At 38.4% G+C, this 22,339-nt stretch overlaps 1 protein-coding gene across 9 annotated transcripts in view; it reads left to right on the forward strand.

Annotated features, from left to right (window-relative positions):
• The window catches only part of GRIN1 (glutamate ionotropic receptor NMDA type subunit 1), a 146,781-nt gene extending 131,120 nt beyond the window's left edge, over positions 1 to 15,661 (forward strand). For 3 of the 9 annotated variants that reach the window (XM_077475763.1, XM_077475718.1, XM_077475751.1), the window contains one exon: positions 12,230 to 15,661. Coding sequence is in view for 8 of the 9 variants with exons in the window: in XM_077475718.1 (XP_077331844.1) it covers positions 12,230 to 12,298 (69 nt within the window). In the remaining variant the exon portion in view is untranslated. Of the gene's footprint in view, positions 1 to 957; positions 1,878 to 3,085; positions 3,427 to 4,196; positions 4,308 to 12,128 lie in introns of those variants that run through there. The other 6 variants (XM_077475690.1, XM_077475712.1, XM_077475701.1 and 3 more) reach the window with 5 other exon arrangements.
• The last annotated feature ends 6,678 nt before the right edge of the window (positions 15,662 to 22,339 follow it).

Here is a 22,339-nt window from a genome sequence, read left to right on the forward strand (position 1 = left end):
CCAGCAGAAAAAGCATTCTGGGGCACTCGTGGCATGCACGTTTTATATATATATATATATATATATATATATATATATATATATATTTATATATATATATATATATATATATATATATATATATATATATATATATATATATATACACACATATACGCACTAATGAATACTTCTTTTATATGGATTTACAAATACTGGAGCACTCAAAATATGGTGTGGCTGTGCATGGTAGCCATTTACCTTTTAGCTTCAGCTTGTTCAGTAAAGCTCTGATGATAAATAAAGCTCAATAAAGCTTTGACGATAAAACCTGGAAGCTGATTCGTTTCTATTTAGAGCTATACAGATTTTGCATTCTCCAGTTTTAATAAATCTCCCCCACTGTCTACAAGCCTACAAAATATGTTTTTGCACACGTTTTGTAGTCAAGACCTATGTTTTTGGCTACGGAGCCAAGAGAATGACAAAGAGACCATGAGATCGCAAAGAAAGCAGCCGGTCAGTTTCCTTGGAGCCATAGCTAGCTGTCATTTTTAAACCTGGACAAAAAATTTAATCCAGAATATCGGGCTTGCGATTTCTTTCTCTTACTGATATTCAAAAATGAGCCAGTGAACTAGAGACCAGATTTTACTTATATCCTTAGTTCAAATTAAACCAGTAGGCATTGTATTTGTTTAGGGGGCACAATAGCTTTTTTCAAAATGTCCAAAGCTTTATTTGGAAAGTCAAGCGGAATAAAACAGCACTGTGGTTCCTGTGTTCCATATAGTCATTGTGTGTAACACTGCTATGTTTGACCCAATGTCTTAGATAAACAAATTTAGCTTTTTATGTTGTCTAGTAATGCTGCAGTTTTACTCATTTGTACATTCAGGTGATAATATTTATCAATGTGTTTATACAGCAGTTCATATTCTGTTGAATGTGATGGTGAAACTAACCCTTCCTTTACAGCCGGGGCAGCACAGAGTCGTGACCAAGTGAATCCATTTCATAGATGTAACATTGGACTGCACTTTCCAGAGGGTCTACAGCATCCACATGGGTTCCTTACCGTGTCATACAACTTCATATGTCCATACAACATCCATGTACCACACTGAAATACAGCCCCCTCACCATGGCTGACATTCCATCCATGTATCTCTCCGTCACCAAGATATAAGGGCTCTGTGTACAACTGGACAGGTCATCGTGGTAAAATAAACTGAGTAGCTCCAGTTATTTTGGTGACAAATGGCTAACGAACCCATGTTTTTCCTGTAGAGGAAAATTTCAGTAACTAGTTGCCATTTTGCTATTAGTTAATTGTTTGAAAACAGAAAAAAAAGATGTTCACTATCTAACAGTTGCAATTTTGAAATAAAAATTCAGGTTTGTACAAAAAAACAAAACAAAACAAAAAAGTGCAGTTACAATCTACATAATCAAGAATAATTCCCAAATATTGTGGTGCATGTGCTCTTCTATGAGTTCCTGCAGACCTGGGAGACCGAGACAGTTGCATACCGTTGGATCTAGGTGAAAGGATTTATTGGCACCTTTTTCAAAAAACACAAATTGTCTTGGAAAAGCATTCTTTAAAAGCATTAATGGGTTTGTACGTTCACACTGTGAACTTGAGTCAATTGACTTGTTTTTCAATGTTCATTTGGGTAAAAGCTATTGTTTTTACCAATGATGGCTGAAAGAGAGTGTAATAACTGGAAGTGGGAACCCAACCCATTGCACCTGTCAGATATGTTGTAAGGGCCATTGAAATGACCTTTCATTCTATGTATGTCTCTTTGGTCACCAAAGTATTTGACCAGATTGAAGCTTTGCTAGCTCCTAGCTTGTCCTTAAGGATCATTCACCTATCTATATTTAAAGTGTATCTAAATACAAAAGTTTTTTTTTTTTTTTTTTAATAGAGTAGAGGAGGGTTAAAACCTCTATCAGTTTTTTTTTTTTATCTGTGACTCATTAGGGATTTTTCCCTTCATTTCCTATCGAGAGGATATATTTCCAATGTAAGTTGTCACAGAAACAATTGCCTTCATTGGAAGATTTACCATCTATTCCTGTTTTGGTGTTAACTCAAAATTTTGGATTTATCAAAAATTTGGATTTATGTTCATTCTCTGTGACAATGGTGATCATGACAGTGTCTACTCCCTAATGGAAACACAGACAGCAAATAAAAAAACGTAACAGAGGTTCTGACCTTTTCCATCCTATTCAACAAAGGTTCTAACCTCTACCACTCTATCCAAATAAAAAAAAAAGTTTTGTGTTTAGTTGTACTTTAAATGTTTTTGGTAATTCTTATGTATAGATGAGTACATGTTTTAAGTTTAACAGCTCTATAAAAGGCAGTACCAAAGGAGCATGCTGAAATTACACAACCCCTACATGGAATCTAAAACCTACTTAATTTCTTAATAAGTCTACATACGTTTTCGTAGGCCAATTAGGAAAAAGAATACTACTTCACAATAAAAATAATACAATTATAAATGCATTTTCTTTAACAAAACAGCATGGCTAAATATTTATTCTAGGACTTTTAGGGTCAGCCAGAACAATAGCTCCATCTTTAAATAAGACATCTATAATAATGGGTGACCTAGATTTTACCAAATTTTTCCATAACTCGATTTTTAAATATTTGTGCCTGTACTTATCTTAATAAGTAAAAACCAAGCCCTGCATCTCTCAAGAGCTTTAAGCTCTTGAACATACTTGGGACGACAGTATGTTGTATAAAGGAAAAAAGGAAAAGTTATTGGGAAATACATCCAGATATAAGCCTCGGCCAGAAAAATTATTTTGGCTTTTGCTGCAAGTAACAGAATAAATCCAAAAATTAGTTAATATTGTCTGGTCTCTTGTAAATTCTCTCCTTCAGTAAGGAAAGAAGTCTGCTGGCAAGTAGCACTAGACCTTCGGGAGCACCACAATTTTCACTTGCCAACCTTCTAGAAAGCCCCTGCTCCCCGTGTTAATGTAGAGGGACCATTCCATACTTGTAACGTGTGCCTATCACTCTGTGCCGACTCTATTGTGAAAAACACTCTTACAATCTGAGACCTCTCTACAGGTGGGAACAACAGAGGGCAAAAGTCTGTCTCGGTACTAGAAGGAAGGCAAGTTGAAAAGACCTATTTGTTCAAGCAAAATTTGGATTTGGGATAATACATGGAGCAAAAATCTAGACATTCCACGCTGATCCATCCCGCTTTCTCCCCCATTTGTGCATGCCTACTTATAAGGAAAATGACAGATCCCAAAATTTATCCCATCTATGGTGCCCCGTCACCAGTGGAATAAATTTTTGTTATATCCTTAACTGGGTATAACAGAGCGATCCTCATCTTTTCTTTTTTCTCCCACCTTTTATGAGTTCACAACATTTTCTTATGCAATATCAAAAAACGCAGATGCTTCTCTTATTTTATTTGCTGTTTATTTTTTAAATTATTTTTATTTTATATATATTTTTTTTTTTTGCTTTTGAAAAAATATACGCTTTGCGCCAATGCACCATTAAAATTTTTGAATACATTTTTTACAGAAAATTCATACAATGGCCGCTTTCTAATGCAGTCTTCTATCTTTCTTGTGACATAGACTCCAGCTTACAGACCCTAGCTGACCACATAGCCCTTTCAAGCCCAGTAGATAGGCTAAACATACACCTGTTTGCAATGGCCAGAGTTGACTCTGGCCTTAAAAGGTCACCACATTCTAAAGACTAACGAAAACAATGACATTTAAGATTAAAGGATCTTCACCAAGTTGTCAATTTGTTATGGGAAAACAAAGTAACAGTAGTTTTCCCAAATTAGTAAATATAGTATAGTTAGATTTGCAGGTGCCCAAGTTCTAGAATGGATATATTTAGTTTATTTTTTAAGTCTTTAGAAACTAGCTATAAAGTGGAATTATTTTTGAACTTGTGGTGACCATTCCCAACTTGGCCCTACCAAAATGTCAAGAAGAGAGGCTACAGATGGAAGCACTTCATTAAGGTCTGAGTGACTAGTATGGCTCATTACCTATCCTGTAGCCAACCCAATAACCCATCCTTAGATGAAGCCTCATTAGATATCGCCACCAAAACCACGTGTCACTATGGACTATATTCAGTTTAGAAGTAGTTGAAGGAGAGGCACATTAGGTATCTAATTGCTTATACATATTCATTTTAGGATAGAAAAAGTGGTAGAGCAGAACCTGACCCTAAAAAGAAAGCCTCTTTTAGGTCCATCACCTCCACCCTGGCCTCCAGCTTCAAGAGACGTAGGTCCTGCAAAGACACGGTAAGGAAGAAGAATTGAGCTTTCTCTCTCTCTATCTCTCTCTTTCTTTCTCTTTTCCTCCGTCTCTCTCTTGCTTGCTCTTTCTCTTTATTGCTTACTCTCATTTTCTTCTCCTCTACACCCTTGGCTATTTCTTTCCCTTTTTCTTACATTCTCTACCTCTATTTAGTCTACTTTCTTCTGCCATTCCATTGGTTGCCAAACGCCCATTCAGAAGCTGAACATTGTACATGCAGTGCATCCCAGCCCCATGTTTCGTCAACAGTCAGTCATCAAATGTAAACAAATTGAACTTTCTGAACTCCAGCCTCAAACACGGAGCCAATCTCTAAATTATTTTTGTTAGAACTGATGCCACTAAATTAAGTTATCCTTTCTTTTTTTTCAATACCGTTTATTGGTGCCAATCTTTAACGAGAAGACTTTTTTTGTGTTTTTTTTGAGTGTTTTTCCTGTTTGTTGTTGTATGCCTTCTGGATACACTATATTTTATTTTGGCAAAGATCCACATCACTGAGAGTCATGTTTGTGTCACAAGTATGTGTACTTTTTTGTTTGTGATGACAGCATTTTGCTAAGGAGAACCCCCACCCCCCATTCCCCACCCTCACAATTTCCCCGTAACTCTCAACCCCTACAAGATATGTTCCATCAATTCCAAATGCAACAATTTGCTTTATTGATATCCTGACAAAAAATATTTTTTAAACATGCTAATACCAATATAGAGCTATGATTATCGACTGTCAAACTGTTTGTTAGTGATTCCCACTGTTGTTTTTCAATGTGTGAGTTTGTTAAGGTTAGATTTGTTTCTAGAACAACTGTGGAAAAAATATATGTGGATGTACCATGTTCTAGGTTTGTATACTGTCACAATGTAATGTATAAACACACATACATCTATATGATCAGAAAACAGAGCTAGACACAAAATAAGCAGGTTACCCAGAGGATGGACATAGGCTGTACTTTATCCAGTTTATGAAGACCATGGTCCTAATCTATCATGATAGCCCTTAAGGAGTACAAAAGTGTCTGCTTGTATTATCACATGTGATAATATTGCTTGAGAGGCCACTTTACCTTGTCCGAAGTGTTATTGCAGCTTGATAGTTTGAATGCATAGTTGCTTAAATCTTAATTTACATATGTGAAATTGACATACACTGGCTAGTTCTCTGTTCTGCATCATTTTTGAAAAGTTATGTAGATTTCTTCCTGTTTTAAAATAATTAGCTAAATATTATATCAAAGCACTCTTAGTGTAACAGTCATAGGCGTGCGCACAGGGTGTGCCAGGTGTGCCTGGGCACACCCTAATCACCCCATGCGGTGGTGATTCCCCCTGCTTCCCGCCTGCCCCCTGCAGTGCTACCAGCTTCCCTCCCCTGCTCTCAGGAGTGGGGAAGGGGTTGGTAAATATTTAATTAATCGGCCTTCCTTTTCTGAATGAACACAGTGAGTGATCTATACCGATCACTCGTGTCTTTATTCTTAACTGAAGCATAGCAAACTATGCTTACTTTTGGCTGCAGAGAAAGGGACTGGGGAATCTCTGTCCTTAGTTTCTTTCTCTGTCTCAAAATTGAGACATCTGGGATCTGTTTAGACCCTTGATATTGCATAATGGGGCTTATACAAAATTAAAACAAAAATATTGTAAAAAATTATTTAAAAATAATAAAAATAAAAAAACCTACATTCACTGCCCTACTGACACCAATCTTTGCTCTACTGACACTGTCCACTGTTCTGCTGATATGCACAAATGTGTGTTTGCGCTCTGGGGTGCACACCCGAATGCAATAGGCTGCGCTCACCAATGGTAACAGTACTGACCTGAGAAGGCTAATACAGGATTCTTTTGTGATATATGAATTCACCCATATCTTCCCCAAAAATATGATACATATAAATATAAACAATGAAGTTAAACAGGAATACTGATGGCATCCCTTTAAAGAAAGCCACTTATGACTGGACTTTACACAAGTATAAGGTAACTCAGTCTTAAAATCCCCATTAAATGTTCAGTTTTCATTTCAGCATGTCCTTTGCCAACATGCTGCATGGGGAAGCAGTGATCTATTTGCAGAGGTCTACCCAGGCTGAAACAGCTTTTTGAAAGAAAACTAAATGTCTTTGCACAACATGTGCTTTGATGCACCTGGACGTGTGCACTGCCGCAAAAAAAGTATTCATTTTGGTTTGCTTTTTTTTGTTTTTTTTTCATTTTCATAATCCGTAAATTCGAAAATCCCAAAATAAGAAATCTGAAAGAATAACTAATTAACAAATAATAACTAACTATTAAATTATAGGTATTGAAATTTCCTTTTAAATTTGGCTGTTAGTGAATGTAATGAATATGAATTGAAATTGCAATGAATTTATCCAAAGTTACGATTTATCCAAAATAATGACTGCTACATCTAAACAAATGGAATGGAACAAAGTAATAATAAATATTAATAATAATTCTTTTTTATCATTATTATTTATTATTATTAATTTGTTACGTTCTATTCGTTTATATACGGCATTTGTTATTTCAGATAATTCTTAACTTCAGATAAATTCATATTCATTACATTCACTAATTCAACTAAATTTGAAAGGAAATTCCAGTACCTATAATTTAATAGTTAATACTAGTTAGGTTATTATTAGTTAGTTAATTATTATTTCAAATTTTCAAAATTTCAGGTTTACAGATTTACAATCTTTTTAGAATTTACAAATTTATGAATTTGCAGATTTACGAATTTTCAAATATTCTAATTAACAAATATTCATAAAAAATTTGGTAAATGGGTTTTCTTTCATTTGGATTTTTCCGAATTAACAGATTTGTCTAAATTTGTTAAACGGATTTGGAAACTAAACTAATTGCACATGTCTAGTTGACACCATAGCTTGAGTATCAGGGATTAAAGGTCACCTGAATTTTATGGTTCTGAACAGTCAAATTCATTGAACACTCAATAATTAGACTATCTTGCTCGGATACTCTTAAAAGTAACTGTGGGGTAGTTTGGTTACACAGCAGCAAATACATCTTTAAAGAGGAAGTAAACCCTGATGGGTTTACTTCCTCTTTTTTTCCCTGCAAAGGTAAAGCATAATGGACTACTATGCATCGCATAGTAGCTCATTATGTGTCACTTACCTGACACAGGAGCCAGCGAAGTCGCCGCTGATCCCTGTAGTCCGCCGCATCCATGTTGCTGGTGGCGTCTCGCAGCTCCGACGAATCACAGCGGCGAAGCCGCGATGACGTCACTCCCGCGCATGCGCACGGGAGTCGCGTCTCGCAGCTCCGCCGCTGCCACTCGGCGAAGCCGTCACTCCCGCGCATGCGCACGGGAGTCGACAAATTAGGCAAATCCATTCATGGATTTGCCGCATTTAGTGCGCCTGCACGCCGCTGTCTACGGCGCATGCGCCGTAGACAGCGGTGCCCATTTTCGGGCAAATATCTCCTAAACCATATAGGTTTAGGAGATATTGCTTGGACCTACAGGTAAGCCTTAATCTAGGCTTACCTGTAGGTCCAAGTTGTTTGGAAGGGTTTACTTCCTCTTTAAACATCCTCCATATATCAGAGCTGTGTTTCACACACAGCAGACAACACTATAAATGCAGAGTTCAGAGACCCTGACAATGAACCTTTATTCTCAGCTCACTGATATTTCTCGTTCCTTTATGCGAAGAGAATTCCCCACTGTGACCTCTTCCCAGAAGAAAGCTGCCACGGATGTTGCCTTTTTCTCTGTCTTGTAACTCTGTGCCAAATACCAGCGTGTAGGCACTTCAGCAGCACACCGGCTGCATTATAAAGCTGACAAAAGCGCTAGACAAAGATAGCAGCTTTGAATAACTAAAGGAAGCACGGCTTCTCCTAACAGTCATTTTTGCTTTTCGGTTAATACCGATAAGTTGAATCACTGACCAACTTGTTTAATCCTTTGGGGTCTCCTGTACCCAGATTTCAGTGCAGTACTTGGTCCCTCTATTTGCTATTAGCTAAAGATTTTAGTGCATTATGGAACTATCATCTGAAGGCCTACAATAGCTACCTGAGTCTTGGTGTGAGTTTGCAGACCAGGCTGGGGTGTGGGCTCCCCTGCTATTTATTATCTCAAAACAGTGCTGTGTCAAGAGTCATAGATTCACAGTCCAACCTTAATACATCTGACATTCTTAAACTAAGCATTAATGACTTGGGAGATGGAGCTTAGTTGATACAGTTAGTGGAGCCTATTATCACCCATCCAATATACACTATATTATCAAAAGTATTGGGAGGCCTGCCTTTACAAACACATGAACTTTAATGGCATCCCAGTCATAGTTTGTAGGGTTCTACATTAAGTTGGCCCACCCTTTGCAGTTATACCAGCTTCAACTCTTCTGGGAAGGCTGTCCACAAGGTTTAGGATTGTATCTATGGGGATGTTTGACCATTCTTCCAGAAGTGCATTTGTGAGATCAGGCACTGATGTTGGAGGAAAAGGTCTGGCTCACGGTCTCTGCTCTAATTCATCCCAAAGGTGTTCTATCAGCTTGAGGCCAGGACTCTGTGCAGGCCAGTCAAGTTCCTCCACCCCAAACTAGCTCATCCATGTCTTTATAGACCTTGCTTTTTGCACTGGTGCACATTCACGTTGGAGCAGGAAGGAGCCGTCTTCAAACTGCTCCCACAAAGTTGGGAGTATGAAATTGTCCAAAATGTCTTGTTATGCTGATACTTTAAAAAATCCCTTGACTGGAACTAAGGGGCCAAGTCCAAACCTGAAAAACAACCCCCACACCATAATCCCCCCTCCACCAAATGATTTGGACCAGTGCACAACGCAAGGTTCATAAAGGCATGGATGAGCAAGTTTAGGCTGGAGGAGCTTGACTGGCCTCAACTCGATAGAAAACCTTTGGGATGAATTAGAGCAGAGACTGCAAGCCAGGCTTTCTCATCCAACATCAGTGCCTGACCTCACAAATGCGCTTCTGGAAGAATGGTCAAACATTCCCATAGACACACTCCTATACCTTGTGGACAGCCTTCCCAGAGTTGAAGCTGTCATAGCTGCAAAGGGTTGGGCCAACTAAGTATTGAACCTTACAAATGAAGACTGGGATGCCATTAAATTCATGTGTATGTAAAGTCAGATGTCCCAATACTTTTGACAGTATAGTGTAATCTAAGTAAAATAAAAAAATAAAGTTAAGCACCTATTTTGTTAAACATTTTTCAGCATCATTGCATTGATGAACAAATACCCAAATCTTGGTTCCTCAGCAATTTGTGCAACCCGCAGTGATATAGTGTATTTTCTACCTGGACTGCAAATCTATTGTGTTCATGGGCACTGATGTGCTGATGTAGGGAACCCCTTGAACCATTACCTACTCATTTCTTATTGCAGAACATGCAACAGAATCCCCACCCACTTCCCACCCTTGTTACCTGCATATCAGGGAGTGAATGGGCCAATAAGATGTTGCCTATTATAATAAAGACATTGCAGTGAATAGCAAATTAAAAATTGTATTGTGCACACCTTTATGGAAAAATATAGGTAGTATGTAAGAAGCACAGAGGTGCTCGACTAAACTCAGGGGGCCATTCCACCTCCCCTACAAGACACGGATACATGTTTTGTATAAAAAGTGAGCACGCCCACCACAACATGATGCACAAGTAGATTATATTTGAAATGTAGTAAAAGTCAACATAAAATTACATTAGATATGACTTACCTCATATCATACATGTAAGGTACAACACACATGTAACGGCATTTAATATGTCCAATCCATGTGAACAGATAAAATAGAGTACATAAATAGCATAACACGATTGTAAAATTAAGGGCACAGTATTCAGGCAGACAAATTAGACCATAGAAACTGACATTTTGGGGTATAGAAACCCTTTTCTCAAGAGGACCTCAATGTCAGTAAGTGAATGGGCCAATGGGGTGCTTCTTATTTTATTGATGACATTAAAGTGAATCTGTGGTTTGTTCATGTTGGGCAACAGTGTCACTTTAATTGTGGCCCCATCGGCAGCACACATCTACCTTCCCTTCCTGCCCCAAGGCTCCATTTGCCTGTAATACCTGTAATGCCGTGTACACACGACCAGACTTTTTGACAGCAAAGGTCAGACGGAACGAGTCCGTCGCACAATTTGATGGTGTGTGCGCTGCATCAGACCTTTGCTTGCCAAAAATCCAGTGGACTTTAGAAATAAATTTTTCCACCGGAACTCCGCCAGACCAAGAAATCTGTTCGTGTGTATGCTAGTCCGACGGACAAAAACCCACGCTAGGGCAGCTATTGGCTTCTGGCTATGAACTTCCTTATTCTAGTATGGTTGTACGTCATCACGTTAGAATCCGTCGGACTTTGGTGCAATTGTGTGTGTCCAAGTCCGTTCATTCAGAAAGAAACTCTGCCGAAAGTCCGTCGGGAAGACTGTCGGACCTAGTCCGTCGAAAAGTCTGGTCGTGTGTACTCGCCATTACTTCCAGATATGAAGAGCATATGATCCATTTATCTTTCTTCCTTGTGACAGCATTGGTGCTTGGATTTGGCCGCTCAGTCATGCTGTCACATGGGAATGAGAGTGAGTCCTCTCTTCCCTTCTGGCATCCAAATAGAGCAGCAAAAAGAAGCAAAAGATAGGTGAATATGTGCAGCAGCATCACAATCACATATGCCTTTATTAGGACATTATGGAGTTCTATAGTATGAATTCACCAGTAAATTTCATCCCCAGCATTATCATCATACTTTTTTCAGAAGATAAGGTCCAGTTGGGCCAGAAAGGATTTTTGATTGATCGATGCTTAGTGTAAAGTTGAATTGGCCACTTCCAGCCTATTAGATCTCCCAAAACAAATAAAACAGTGGGGAAATGAAACCCTCTTGTAATTGCTGCAGGTAGGTAGAGCTGGGAAGTGCTACAGGGCTCTTTTAGAATAACTGAAAGATATGGTAAAACTTATACATGCTGGTAATGACTTTCACTTAAAAATAGATTAAAACTGTATTAGTAACTTAGTTGAAGAGTTATGGACAGTAGGCAATAAGGTAAAATCTTCTAAATTACTTGATTAAAAACTTAATGGCTATCAGATAAAAGAGAAGAGGTTCTATGGGAGTGACCCAAAATTACCTGGCACTGAAAGGAATTAATGACACCAAGTAGGCTGGAGGCAGCCTATAGAGGAGGACATTTATGCATATCCAAATCCATAAAATAAAAACTTGTGCATCATCTACTATATGGGAGCTACCTCACTAGTTATTTTCTTTGCATGTCCACTTTACTGCCAGATACCTTCTACTAGATAGGTGGGGAGAATCAGCTATGGATTAGATTGTTTCATTGTTCATTTTGGTGAATGCAGTGCCTTGGCTACATCTATAACTGATTTTTAAAGGGTAGGTGTACGTGAGGAAGGAAAGATTGTACAGAGGTTTAGTTTGAAGTAGTAACAGGTACAGTTTTAAAAATATAGCTCTCATCATCTTTTTAGGTGTTATAGCCTACAAAAACTCTGAAATGTTGATGTGAAATACAGGTGACACATGGTGGTACACCACCAACAAATGTTTGAAACTCCTCAGCCTATAGAGCAGGACACACAACACATATGTCTCAAGTCGTTGAAGATATTCTAGTTGGCTCACAGTGTGATCCAATGTGTGTCCTGTATATTGTTATCAATGTACCAAATGTTCACAGTAAACAGCAGCCAGTAACCCAGCTGCCTATATAACTGGCCCAACGTATTGTCATTTTTCCAGACTTTAAAATCTGCTGAATGAACAGAAGCTGCAGAGGCAGAGTCCAGCCTTGGCTCCAGTCGATCCTCACCTTTCCTCTCTGTGTATTTTGTATTTTACAGCAATACCATCCCACTGACATCACTGGTCAGCTTAATCTATCCGACCCTTCTGTTAGCACTGTGGTGTAATGCAGAGAAGAGAGACAATGGGACTGTTGTGGCTTGGTGGATGGTATAAAATGGACCTAAGGGCAGCGCGTTTCACATTTACGGGACTGGTAAGGAGGAGGTCAGAAACATAAAGAACTCTGGGACTGCATGTATTATTTCCACTTAACCTCTCCCTCTGCTCACCAAACCAAGCTGAATTAATGGATTTTACCCTTCAACATTTTGCTTGAGAAAGTACTGGAATTTTGTTCCCACTTAAGAAATTTGCCTTTGCCGTCACCATATTAACCTAATTTAATTTCATTTTTTTATTTATATTTTATATTTATTTATTATTTATTTATTTATTTCGAAACCTGACATTTTTTTTTTTTTTTTTTTTACAAAGAGAACAACATTTGAATATTTGGTATATTAAGGATTATGGATTAGTGGATTTTGCTGCTATTGAAGAGCCATTGTTGTACACTTTGCTCTTGTTTAATCACTTATTTTTATTTCTACATCAGCACAGCTCTTTGGGTCAGCTGAGGTTCAGCTGTAATGCTCAAATGAGTTTTCATTTCATTATTTTATTATTTTTATTGTGTATCAATTTATATTCCTTTTAGTGCATCTCATGCCTTAGACGGAACATGTTTTTGTAGCAATCACTTAAAGTGTGCTTAAAGCATAAATGTTTGCTGTTTTTTTTTAAGTTCTGTATAGCATTTCAGGTTTATATATATATATATATATATATATATATATATATATATATATATTGCTCTCTGTGTCCCCATGGGGAAGATTTTAGCCTCTCTTCCTGTCCTGGTGTTATTCCTGACTCAGAGTATGACAGTGGGACTGGGAAAAAAAGGAAAATCTTGTTAATGGAGACCCAGAAAGCAATACAAATCTGACTTAAATTCTAACCCTCCTATAGTCTCCAAAAAGGGGGTTAATTGCTGTTTGTATTTACTTAGAATGAATGCCCTCTGACTTACGAAGGCACAGATACAGTAGGGACGCAAACAGCAATAAAAAAAAATGTATGTTGACATGTGGATGATGCTAGACTTAGAACCAAAGGGCAATAGGTAGGAAGAAATCCTTTGAGGTGTAAAGAATGCTTTATCATTCTATATGAAAGGGCAGTATTTTGTCCTACTGGAATGAAAGCGTAAAAGATTTGAAGCTGAACTCACACTAATTCCAAATATGAAAGATGGACTGGTTATTGAGCATCATGCTTTCAGTTTGGTTTCTAATTTGCATATTGACAAATAAAATATATCCATACTGCTAAGCTACCAACCCCATATTTTGCCCCCTGCTACCTTTTTGTCATATATCCTCTGTTTAGTTCTTTATCATATAACACTTTATGATTTTGGTCTCAGGCATGGTCTTTTAAGGTTCACTGTTCTGTTGCCAGTACCAGTTATTCAATGTTTTCCCTTTTTCTTTGTCACTGTCCAGGCTCTGCTTTCCTGTTTTCATGTTCAACCCATTATGCTGTTTTATCACATAGGTAGCCTTTTCTTATCTTTTATTTGTCTCTATCAACTTTTAAAGAGGATGAAAACCCTGATGAGTTTACTTCCTCTTTCATTCCCTGCAAAGGTAAAGCATAATGGACTACTATGCATCGCATAGTAGTCCATTATGTGTCACTTACCTGACACAGGAGCCAGCGAAGTCACCGCTGTCCCCTGTAGTCCGGCGCATCCATCTTCTCGGTGGGTCTCGCTGCTCCGCCGCTGTCATTCGGCGAAGCCGCGATGACTTCACTCCCACACATGTGCACAGGAGCCGCCACTCGTGGCATATCGCCATTGACCGTGGCGCGCTCAGTGCGCCTGCGCGCCACAGACAGCGATGCCTGTCTTTTGGCAAATATCTCCTAAACCATGTAGGTTTAGGAGATATTTCTTAGACCTACAGGTAAGCCTTAATCTGTATTTCAAACAGGCCCCGTATATTATTTAATGCATTTAATTCTTCATTGAGTGCACTTTATTTCATTCCATTTCTTAATGTTCTTACATGTGTGGATTTCTTTTTGGTCTCTTAAAATTTATTTTATTTTTAATTTTTAATTGAGGTTTATTAAGATACCACTTTATACTTTTTGATTTGTTGTTTTTTTAAAACTTTAGAAAATGTTCTCAGAAAAATTTGTTATTGTAGCCTTAATGATGGGAGTGTTTTATCTGTGAATGTCCAGGAATAAAACCAGAACTGATGGCATGCTCTTTTTTAGGTTTGTCCATCTTTCAGATTTTAAAATATGTACACAACTTTACACCTTTTTTTTACAGCTAGGTAGTTCTAACTCTAACCCAATTTTATCCAAAAACAATGAAAAAATATGTGGTGGGTGTTTGGCTTTAAGCCAGTAAGCAGCCAGGTTCACCATGGGGGCAGATAGGTTAAACATTTTGTTCCAGTATTTTAAAAACTACACACACCAGCCACTGAGAAAAGTTGTTGGTGTGGATTACTTTTAAATGCTGGAATAAAGCCAAAATTTTATCTTGCTGCTAAATCTGGAATACTTAACGACTCCAGTATACCCTGAGAGATGTACTTTTTATTGCTCTTCAGGGTTAAGACACCCTAGATTTAAATAAAGAGCAAGTTCACAAATGGATTTCTCTTTTATGTGTGGATTGGGAAAGACTTGAGACCACATTGAGTCTTTTGGAGAGAACTTGCCTCATCCCCAGAATGATTGTGACAGGCCAAGCTTGGCATTTCAACTGAGCTACTGCAAACAACAGGCTTCTTCCTGTATTTCTATGAAGGTTCCACTATGGAGTACTAGATACAGCATGCACTGTACTTGAGCTCTCTAGTGAATTTGTAATAGGAGTATATAGAGAACCTAGGCAAAGTTCAGAGGCTGAGAAGATTGGCTCAACAGTGTGGTGTATTAAAACAGATGCTACTGAGTTCCTAGTTCGGCAGTGTCTAGTGGATCCTCCTTAGGAGTATATGGAGTAGTTAGGCCCCTGGCAAAAGTAACCTAGCTAAATTTCCAAGCCTGTCGCGGCTGTGCTGGGATTGAGGGCAGTTCTCTCCAACAAGGTTCCAGATAGCATTTAAGACATAGGGATTGTTCCGCAGCACAGAAAAAGAGAGATCCACTTGGGTAGATTTCCATTTTAATATACTTCTTAATTGCACTATAAGACTATATTAATTGTTTTTATGAATTGTTAACATGCATTTATTCTTATTTCATTAAGGTATTCCTCTCAGGTTGCAACCAGTTTGGAAATAATTGATAAAAAAAAGTTTATAGATTATTGGATACAGTAATGTAAAATATTTTATGTATTTGCAATTTGTCCTTTTTATCATAATTAAAAAATATGTAAAGGTGTTTTGATTTCACTTAGAACATAGTTATCAATATTTTGAAGAACATAGACTTTGTGGACCATGTTATACCATAGATCTCCTCTGATCTACTGAAACCACACCCTCACCCACTTTATATAACCTATATAATTTAGAGCCAAGCTTTGATTATTTATTCTTATATGGGATATGCCTGCAGAGTTACAGAATCATTTTCTTTTTCAATACAGCTGGATGGAGCTGATTTTTTAATACCTACAGTTTTTATTGGCCTCTAAATTTCAGACAAGCTGCTTCTTATTTTCTTTGCAATGCTTAAAATATACCCAAGAGAGGTGTACTGCTTGAAGGAGATTTCTCTGGAGGGCTGGGGTGTCCTGGTAAAATCTGATTTTAGGTTAGTCACTTTTACACATCACCATAGTAAAGTATTAAAATACATGAAAGACAATTGGCTTGATCAGTTGATGCTCTTATATCTGTAGATACCCAAAGATGGTGTTGGTTGGGTGGAAAGCTAGTAATCAAGCAGATTTGAAGACCTGCCTCAATTGCCCTTAATGTACCCTAATTAAATAACTTGAGTCATCTCAAATGAGATTGAGCCATCTGCAGTGCTAGCTTGCCCTAAGGTTTGTCTGATCATGGCTGCGCTTAGAACAACCATGTAAAGTAAAGGGCAGCAGTTCTCCTATAGAATAGAGAAGGTTACATCTTTTAGCAGTGCCTTGCTAGTAGTGTGCAGCTCACATTTCCAAGTTTATGCCATCTACACCTGAATCTTATGATTATTATTCTTATTTAGGTTCTAAGTGGTCTTTTTTTCCAAGTAGCAAAACTAAGAGTTTACAAGTTATTTTGATTTATACATATTTACGTTTTAGCCCCCCCAATACAACTTGCATAAGTGTTTCTTTACAGTGCTGTGATATAGAGCTCACACAACTACATGTAAATCACAGTATATTATGTCTCCTGTGAAGGCGATAAGCCAGAAACAGCAACCAGTTTCAAATACAATACTGTGGCTGTACTATTTCACTGCAAATAAATATTTTGGTATATACTGTATAAATTGTCAGGAAATATAACACTTTTGAGAAAAAAAAATATTTTAAAATATCTGAAATCTTTAATATGTTACTCTACAGTGAGTCAGTGGGGTAAATTTTCTAACAGCAAATAGACTGTGCAGTTGCCCTCCAGAGCTTAGTAAATGAGGTAAAGCTGCACTTTGCAAAGAGTACCCAATCACATGCAAGGAAAATTTAAAACACAGCATTTTTGCTTGCACGTGATAGGAGAATGGAAGTCAGCAGAGCTTCTGCTTATTTATTTACTTAAGTTTTGGAGCGACTGCACTTGCGGAGCGCAACTGCACTTTGCAAAGAGCACAGTCTATTTACCTTTAGTAAATGAACCCCAGTCTATCTATCTATCTATCTATCTATCTATCTATCTATCTATCTATCTATCTATCTATCTATCTGTCTGTTTTATGTAGCTCATTTATATAATGTAGCGCATAACTACTGGAAGCATATTGCTCTCTATTTAATTTACATGAATAATTAAACAGACGTGCTGGGGTTGCCTGGGTGGTCCTGATCTACGAAAAATGGAGCACCCACACTTGCTGAAAACAGTTATTATGTTGGCTTCACACTGTTGAAACAACAGGGATTGGGCAAGGCCTTCCAAGTTGTCCAATTGTTTTCTCATTAATGTATGGTCATGAGGCCAAAGACAGTTGGAACAGGAAACTGTCATCTACTTTCTATGTGCTCCTTTAGAATTTGACCAACACAAGGTCATTTTGTAGTGTGATTGTGGTATAAACATGTACATTTAAACTCGCCAACCATTTTTTTTCCATAATATTCTTTATTGCTATGCAAAAACATAGACAATAAAAAGAGCACCTCCATACACAACATAAAGTTCCAACCATTTATTTTTATGTACATATCAGCAAAGCTTCGTGTCAAAGGGACAATACAATCAATTTAGGTTGTAGCACTCACATAGGCATACCGTTTTTAAGTCATTTGACAGAAATTGGCTGGACATAGATTTTAGTTTCTCATCTAGGCAGATCAAAATCTGTCAACATTGCAATTTGACACACCTCATTATCTTCCATTTCGTCCTTAACCTCCCTGGCGGTAATCCCGAGTCTGGCTCGGGCTGGGATTTCAGTACCATAAGCGGTAACCCCAAGCCAGACTCGGGATCGCATCGCTGGATACAGGGAGACTTACTTACCTTGTCCCCTGGATCCAGCGATGTCCTCCACGCTGTGTGATCGAGCTGTCCTCCGCTTGATTCACACAGTGCCCGAGTGCCACCGAGCTCCGTTCCCTGCGACATTACGGCGCACGAGAGCGGAGATCGGCACCAAATTCAAAAAAGTAAAAACACACACCTTACAGATTACAGTACTGTATAAAAAAAATGACACATCCCCTTTGTCCCTAGGGGTCTGTCCAGTGCCCTGTACGCACTTTTATATTATAAATACTGTTTTTTCTGCCTGGAATTTGGAGATTGCCCATAGCAACCAAAAACTGTCCCTTTATGTCAAAAGTGATTTTAGACCAACTAGAAAACAACGATAATAAATTATAATCACTTGCAGAATTGAGCGATAGCGATTTGTGGGGAAATTCGTCATCAAACACTAAATCTAATGACAGCGACAATTCTGCAAATGAGCAAATTTCTGTGTTTTTGTATTTGATTACATTATTGAATAATTTCTATTATTATTTATTATCATTATTTATTATATTATAAACTTTAGCATACCCGGGATGTCTACTAGACTCTTGTTTGAACAGATTTAAGAGAGTTATTCCTAAGAATTGCAGGCCTACAATATAAAACGCCAAATTTCCATGCAAAATAATTGTACCGCTTATAGCACCTAAAATCAGAAATAATCATATCGCCAGAGAGGTTAAAGCGGGAGTCCACCGGGACTCCGCGTTTTTTTTTTTTTTTTTTAAAAGCCAGCAGCTACAAATACTGCAGCTGCTGACTTTTAAATAGTGACACTTACCTGTCCAGCGCGCCCGCGATGTCGGCACCCGAAGCCGATCGCTCGCTCGGCTGCCGGGTCCCGCCGCCATCTTGGGTATGGGAATCAGGAAATGGAGCCTTTCGGCTTCATTTCCCGGTTCCCTACTGCGCATGCGCGAGCCGCGCGGCGCAATCCGGACGGTCCCCGCTGCCTCTGGGAGCTGTGTGTTTCCCAGCAGGCAGCGGGGCACTTGCTGAAGGGGGCGGGGCATTGCGGAACGGGGGCGTAACCTACGCTCGTTCCGCAGACAGCTAGCCCGGAAGTGGGTGCAGTTACCTGGATTATCCAGGTAACTGCACCCCCCTCCCCCCTGAAAGGTGCCGATTGTGGCGCCGGAGGGGGGGAGGGATCAGATGAGCGGAGGTCCATTTTAGGGTGGACCTCCGCTTTAACAGACCTATCACTGTAGTTAATATATATGTCACATCACTTTCTGTCTCACTGTTTATAAAGATAAATTTCGAGAATGATCTATTTTTGTATAGGTCATTGTATGCCTTATTTAAGCTATTACTGGCAGAAATTAATCTTTTACTTTCTTTTAATCATTTAAAGTGTGTTATTTACTATGGTTGATACACTGTTATATTACATTATATATATATCCTATTTATTCTATGTTGTATCCTGTGTTGATAGATTTTTAAAGGGTGGGTCCATCCAAAGCTTATTTTTCACTTTTCTATGGATGCTAGTGAGTTGAGTTATCCACCATCTCCTTTGATTTCTCTGAGCCTCCAGTGGCAAAATTCCCCTGCCACCATTTCGGAATATGTTACAAGGTGGTCACATCATTTTCTATAAGACTAGGAATCTTGGCCTGTCCTAGGGGCCTTGGTTATATACACTCCTGCTCCATATCGTACATAGTCTTGGTAGTTGTTATTCTCTGACCCTCACATGGTTGCGTATACCTTATCGTTGACCAAATATTTTGTCTGCCAATGTAGGGCATCTCTACCAATATGAAATAAATAGATCTCGGTGCAAGCCCGTTTTATTCTCATATTAACTATGGGTATGAATTTGGATTCAGGAGCAATTGCAGGTGAATTGTGTTGCTGGAGACCCTCTGTAGGAATTCAGCAAGTGACTCAACAAGCAAACTTCCACCCATAGCAGACCCTTAGGTTTTACTGACTGACCTTTTTATCTGTTTTGTTTAATAGCTCATTGAAAGCTTATGGTTTGAATTCATCTGCAGTAGCTTAATTTTATATATATTCTATAAACAATCTTACAGAAATGGATTATTACATATAGGAAATTAATTAAGGGAAATATTATTCTTTGCATGATAAAGTGCCAACTCTTTATTAATTGCTATAAAGTAACTATCTGGTTAATATTTTACACATATACGTCTGAAAATAAAGGAAAAGTGTCCTCTTTGTTTAAAAAGAATGGTCACTACATTAGCTTGCTGACATTTTCTACATGTTCAGAAGCTAGAATTCCCAGCATGCATTGCTAATGTGGTTAACAACGCATGCTGGAAGTTCAAAACTCTAGCAACTACTAGGCGTCTCTACAGCTGGCAAATATACCAGCTCAGAATCTCTATTAGGAAAGGAGAACTAAGTTATTATATTGTATATATCATATATAAATATAGAATAATATATATATTGTTATTATGTTTTTACAAATTTGTATAAAATTATAACCTTGAGTGCAGTTTTTACTGTTTCCTAGTGATGGTTCCTGTAAATGACACATAAATGTAGCGTACATTTTAAAACATTTCATAATAAAGATTTTTTTTAAATCAATAAATGCATTTTTTTGGAAGAAAATGGTCCAGTCATATACACTTTTTTGCAAAAAGGTTTATTTATATATTTTTTTTACATTATGCATATGCGGGTACTGGGGCTTACAGAATATTAGTCAAATAATATTTATGAATAAATAAAAAAATGACAAGAAATAAAACAGAATGGGAATTGGAGCACGAAGACAGTTATAGTGTTCTCAGGGCCGAGACAAGGGGGATGCAGAAGGGAAAGCTACCCTGGGTGTCAGTAACTTGTGAAGTGGGAGGGGTGCTGGGAGAATAGTTTCTGCCATTACAAGCTGACAGGAGTAGTGTCAGTGGCATCACTACTCCTATCAGCTTAGCGCTGGATGAGAGAAGCCAAATCAGGAGGGCAGGAGAAAGGCAGGAGGTGTGCAGTGCTCCCTCTCCTCTCCAGCTTCACACACCTGTCACTGCATCTCTTACATCAGGACTGTCACATCGGGACACCTTGCAGAGTGGCAGCAGAGTGCCGATCACTGGAGCCCTCTCTCTGCTCCTGCACTTGGCACAAAAAAACAGCTCTACTGTCAGGTGGAGTTATCTCTGCCTGACAGGGAAAAGTTAGTCCTCCTTACATGATGTCATATCCAGGGCAGGAAGTGAGCGAGTACCAAGCAGCATGGAGTTAACACAAGTGTGATTGCAGTAGCTGAAGATAGCATGGGCTTAATAGAAAGAAATGATTAACCTTTTGAGGGGAGCGATAGGCTTAAAGTGTTACTAAACCTACAACAGTAAAATCAGTCTGTATATGCAGTAAAGCATGCTTATTATACTCCCCATTGAACCCAATGGATTAACCCTTTGCATTGTGTAAAAAGGCTGTTTGATCCTGCCTTCTCTGATCCTCCCCTTCTTCCACTGCCCCAAATCTATCTGCTGATAGAAAAAAGCCTTGGGGGCATACTGCACAAGCTTAGTTTGGTGTGTATTGCTAGAGAGTTTTCTTTTTTTCTTGGGAGAGTGCATGTGATCAGCACAGGGCCAATCAGCACTGTCCAGACAGAGGGTCAAGGGTACCACAGCCTCATGGGACTATCAGGGGGGAATGAAAACTCCTACAAGCTTTAACTGGACACTAATAAAAGTCACAAGACTGCTCTAACTGCTGATGTGAAAAGGTATTTAGCAATTTTTTTTTACTAAACTTATTGCATTTCCATGTTCTGTGTACTGTGGGACACCGGCTATAATGAATGCAGGCTGCTGGATTTAGTAACACTTTAATTAAGATAGTCACTATCCATTAATGCAAGGGGTTAATGGCAATTACAATTGCCACTAATGCAACTTTGTACAAATAAATGATTACCCCTTGGGGTTTGCTAGCTAGTAATGCAAGGGGGTTAATAAATACTGGCACTGGCCACTTATACTTCAATGACCAGTGACAATATTAAATGGCCAGTGCCAGTGATTATTAACCCCTTTCATTACTAGCTAGCAAACCCTAAGGGGTAATAATTTATTTGTACAAAGTTGCATTAGTAGCAAAATTATAATAAACAGCGCTCCCTACTAATAAGTGAAAATACATATCAGCATTTTACAAATAAACTATATGGATTTCACTATGGGAGGCTGTTTCTTTCAATGCCGCACCTGCGAATGGAGATCTGGTGACTTGATCCAGGTGGATGTTGGAGCTTCCTTTGCTGAATCATTACAAATGACCATGGGGAGATCATCTGCTGTATGTGACTCCTGTAATGGGAGTCATGTAGATCTGGTGAGTAGGCTGTGTGACAGGTGTTGGTGGAGGAACATCTAGATCCTATTGCTGGATCAACACTACGGAAATCAAAATTTTTTGAACATTGCACTTTTA

This window comes from Lithobates pipiens, unplaced genomic scaffold, assembly GCF_037356315.1.
Source record: "Lithobates pipiens isolate NorthernLeopardFrog02 unplaced genomic scaffold, aLitPip1_a1.2 Scaffold_1, whole genome shotgun sequence".
In the NCBI taxonomy this organism is placed as follows: domain Eukaryota; kingdom Metazoa; phylum Chordata; class Amphibia; order Anura; family Ranidae; genus Lithobates; species Lithobates pipiens.